At 39.8% G+C, this 4,586-nt stretch overlaps 1 protein-coding gene across 1 annotated transcript in view; it reads left to right on the forward strand.

Annotated features, from left to right (window-relative positions):
- Positions 1-4,586, forward strand: part of SCUBE1 (signal peptide, CUB domain and EGF like domain containing 1) — a 194,651-nt gene that overhangs the window by 106,090 nt on the left and 83,975 nt on the right. Inside the window, exons 6-7 of the mRNA XM_014309410.2 lie at positions 1,029-1,145; positions 3,948-4,037. Coding sequence (XP_014164885.1) covers positions 1,029-1,145; positions 3,948-4,037 — 207 coding nt within the window. The remainder of the gene's footprint in view (positions 1-1,028; positions 1,146-3,947; positions 4,038-4,586) is intronic.

Here is a 4,586-nt window from a genome sequence, read left to right on the forward strand (position 1 = left end):
GCGCAGCCTTGGGAGCGGGCGGAGAGCGTTGTGGCTGCCTTGCTGGTCAGACCTCTGTCTGCCAGGGAGAAAATTTTGTAGATAAGACTTAATAAACAACCTGAAGACCGAACAACAGAGAGTCCAGTCTCATTCTTCAGAGCCTGGGGTCGTTCCCTGGACCACCCAACTCACCTCAGGGGCAGAGAACAAGCAGCCGACCCCGAGACATATGGTTTGTCTTAGCTGGCAGAAATTAAATCCATCATGTGACAAAGGAAATCAATTGAATCTGATCTATTAATTTGTGTAACCTTCAAAACTCTACCTATTCTCATGAAAAATATTTACTTTAATATATGTTTAGTACTTTTTCACCAGAGGACATTTGAATTGCTGAAAGCTCTTCTTCTTTCCTGGAAGTGAAAGTGCCATCTCCAGTGCTTCCTTCCTGGCTGAGGCCAGCACATGGCAGAGCCATAACAACTGTGTATTTTTTGTTGCAGAGAAGGAAAAAGAAAAACCCAAACATTTCCTGGTTTATTTTTAAACTTGTTTCTTTAGAGGGGCCAGCACTTGATATAGTAGATTTCAAGACTTTTGCAGTTTGGTTCTTGCTGCCTGGTCTCTGCTTCCTCTACTGAGAGAATGACGGGGCAGCAAAAGAGAGATTCTGTCTATAGATCTGAAACTATCCTTTTTATTGGCAGACTTAATTTCATCATGGACATGAAGCATGTAGCTTTTAGGAAGACATAGGATTGGCTGAGAGTCACACTAAAATTATTAACACAAATAGAGTGGTGAAAATGCTTTTATTTTTCTTTCACTTCTTTTCTTCACTGTACGGATTGAGGCTAGGGCATGAGACAGGTAGAAGGGAGGGGGCACAAGGCAAAAATAGAAATAATTGCAAGCACAAATGTTATGCTGCCTTATGTCTTGGTATGTTACTGTTCTTCTGTGTTCTGAGGCTCTCAAGACTAATTGGTTTCATTGTCATTTTATTTATATATATATATATACACATTCATTTGGGGCTTAACTAGTAACCTGTAACTATGGGAATGGAGGCTGCCAGCACACCTGTGATGACACAGATACTGGCCCTGTGTGTGGCTGTCATCAGAAGTATGCCCTGCACTCAGATGGCCGAACCTGCATTGGTGAGTACTTCTCTGCAGCTCGTTTGATTTGGGGTTGCTCAGAATCTCTGTGCCACGTGTGTGTGTGTGTGTGTGTGTGTGTGTGTGTGTGGTGCCTGTGTGACAGAGGGGTGCTCCAGCAGCTGACAGAAGGGTGTTCCAGCAGCTCCTGGCACAGCCAGGCACACAGAGAGGCATTTGTGTGTGTTCTGTCAAAATGTTTTTTAATGAAGTATCCCTTTGTTACCTGCTTGTGACTTTTGTTTCTGTTCATAACTATTTCTGAAGTAAAAAGGTGTAGAACATTCATCATTTTAAATGAAAGTTCAGCTCTTCAGTTCCCTTTCATCAGTCAAGATTTTCTTGCTTGAGCAAGGTTAGAAAAATTACCTCCCTTTCTGAGCTGTTGCCAGGGAAAAGGAGTCATCATTATGTGCTGTCTTCCCTGGTGTATGTTTCACAATTCTAAAAACTGCAACACTTGTAGTGACTAAGCTTTCATTCAGAATATCAACAGGAAAGAGCCAGTCAAGACATGGAGCATCTTGGCAGATGCTTTGCAAACATTTATGATTAGAAAATGTATGATTTGCTTAATTCCATTTCTTTCTATTCCACTTTAAAAAGATAAATTTAAAAGTGCATTTTTGCATGATACAAGTTAACATTTGAAAATTCTTACTCACAGATCAGAACCTGAAATCCATAATGGCTTTCATTGGCGTTGCGGACATGATGACTTTTTTTTGTTTGTATAATTTCAAGTTCTTACAAATTCTTAGTCATTTCTTGAAGTTAAAAGAACACAGACACATATTTATCGTATTTTCTCTCCAGTACTGCAAGACAGAGCATTTGAAACCCATGGAAATCTGTCATTTACCTTTAGCCAGTGTCTTGGTCAGATCCATGGCATAAAGCTCTGTAGCTGCCCAGAGCCTTGCTCACTTCTGAGGGGTTTAACTGCACAAATTGTGGGGCAGTATGAGGTTTATGCTGGCAGAGGTGAAGCTGGGCAGGGCTCAGAGCTGCGCTCTGCCTTTTTGTCTGCACAAGGTGTGTCTGAGTGCAGGGGATCTCTCAGTGAGTGCCTCTGATAACAGAGAGCTCCATCCTGCAATCCCTGTCCTCTGGCAGTTCCAGATGGGGAAAACTTGCAAGAGTGAGAGCCTTGAGAGTAGGTTTTATTGAATGTATAATTGATCTTCTATTTATTATTGTTTACTAATATACTTGGATGTTTTATTTTGTCCAGCATGTAAAAAAATATTTTAAAAGATGTTTACATTACATCTATTTTTAAAATTTTTTTTCCCATTTTTGTTATGTAATACATACAACTCCATGTTACATTCCTTGGTCTTGTGATGTAAGTCACATATTACTGCCTGTGCTGATTTTCTTCCCTCTAAAATAGTTCTTTCTCTTAGAACACTTCTAATTTATTTTTTTTTTACATTTATTTATTCCTGCTTTCTGGTGATGGTTCCTGATTGCCTGTCTTGTCTGATAACTGACGTTTATTAATTATTTACAGAGAAAAAAAAAACAAACAAACTCAAACAAAAGCCTCTATTGCAGCCTGATCCCATCTAGAACTTGTTAAAAACAAAACAAAACAACTTCTTGTTACCACTCAACCATGTAGAGTTGCCACAAACAAAACCTGCCAGCCTCCTCCTCCTCCTCACCTCAGTGATTCCAGTGTTTGCTGTCTTCAGTGGTGTATATATTCCAGCCATCACTGCAAGAATGCAAACTTCTGCGATGCCAGATAAATACTTGTTGACCCTTTGTCTAACATATTTTGTCTTCGTTTGCTTGTCTTAACGTTTTATTTTTTTTACGTTTGCTGCATGTGAAAATCCCAACTTGCATTTTCATTTTTTGTTTTCCTAATGAGCACTTCCCTTTTCCTACAAATCCTTTTATTTACCCAGCTGCTGCTCCTCCATTGCTCTCCGGTATCAGAAATCTTTAATTTTATTTCATCAACTGATCATCTCTTACCATACTTGTGACTGTTTCTGTGTATTTCTAATGAAGCATAACCAAAGTCCTCATTATGCTGTATGAAACTCTTACCTGTAGGATGTCAGAGACTACCTTGTAAGGTGACCTCTGGTGACATCATCCTGCTCGCTGCATGTTAATAAAATTACTAAACCCTGTTCTTGCAACATCTTTCCTAGCGTTGAATGTTTAGCTAGTAGCGTTTCATAGACAAGCAGGCAACCAGCACTGCCCAAATTGATCTTTTTTTGTGTTTGTTTGGTTTGTTGTTTGTTTATTTTTGTTGTTGTTGTTTAATTTGCATGCTGTTGTTTCGTTTCTCAGTGTGTCGATGTGTACAAGGCTGTGGCGCATCCGTGCCCATCCATCACCGGACTCTTCTCGCTCTCTCTGTCTGTCCCAGTCTTCTGCCTGCCACCTTCACATCCTGGTGCCCCCATTAGCCTAGGTTGTCTTTGGTAGTTTGTTTAACTAGCCTTTCTGAATTTTAATTTTTGTCATTAACACCTCTCTGGGGCACCCATGTTAGCTGTCTTGTTCTCCAGTAGAAATCCAGCTTCTTCTGTGTGATTAATTACTTCTGAGCTGATCATTCTTCCTTCCCACCCTCTTTCTTCCTCCTTTCCCTAAACACACTTTTAATTTTTTCCTGGATTCTCAAAGGGAATTAACTCTCTAACGGGGATTTAGTGCTTTCATGCCTTGCTTCTTGGCCTTGGCTGTGCCATGCCAAGAAACTGTCTTAGGCAGTGGAAAATTGGGCTTGTGATTAACCAACTGCTCCATGTTTGTCCCTTACTTGTGTTTTAGAGAAGGATGAGGCTGCAATTGAGAGTTCTGAGTACAATGCCACGTCAGTAGCTGATGTGGACAAGCGGGTGAAACGGCGGCTACTTATGGGTAACACTTTTCTTCCACTTCCTTTGTTGTGCTCTCACTTTTGTCTGTATGTGTGTTGGGGGGAGGTTCTCTTTTGGTCTCATTTGGTTTTGGTCTCCTTTGGTTTTGGTTTGGCCTGTTTTTTTTTTAACCTGACTTCATCTGTGTGGAAAGGTCACCAATTTTGTTAAGTTCTCATCTGTTTTACAACTTCATTCCTTGTTTTTAAACTTTTTTTCCTAATGCTGCAGCTTTAATGCTCAATTTTCTCTGCATAGAAAGAAGCTTTTGCCATTAACCTTACTTAGCTTATGCAAGCTACTTTTTACATGTGATTTGTGTGTTTGTGTGTATGTGTTGCTGTAGAATTCCTGAAAAATCTCCTGTTGCAGACCTGCCTATTGACTTAAAAGTGGATGATGATGACAATATAAACCAATGTTCTATTACATTTGTGGTGTTAAATGAGCAAGTGTACTTGCCTAATTAAAATTTCCTGTTATTTTGATTGAATTGTAAATGTTATGACTGGAAATTCATTTATTTCCTTTGTGCAGCTATTTTAGTAAC

Source organism: Geospiza fortis, unplaced genomic scaffold, assembly GCF_000277835.1.
Source record: "Geospiza fortis unplaced genomic scaffold, GeoFor_1.0 scaffold164, whole genome shotgun sequence".
NCBI lineage: Eukaryota > Metazoa > Chordata > Aves > Passeriformes > Thraupidae > Geospiza > Geospiza fortis.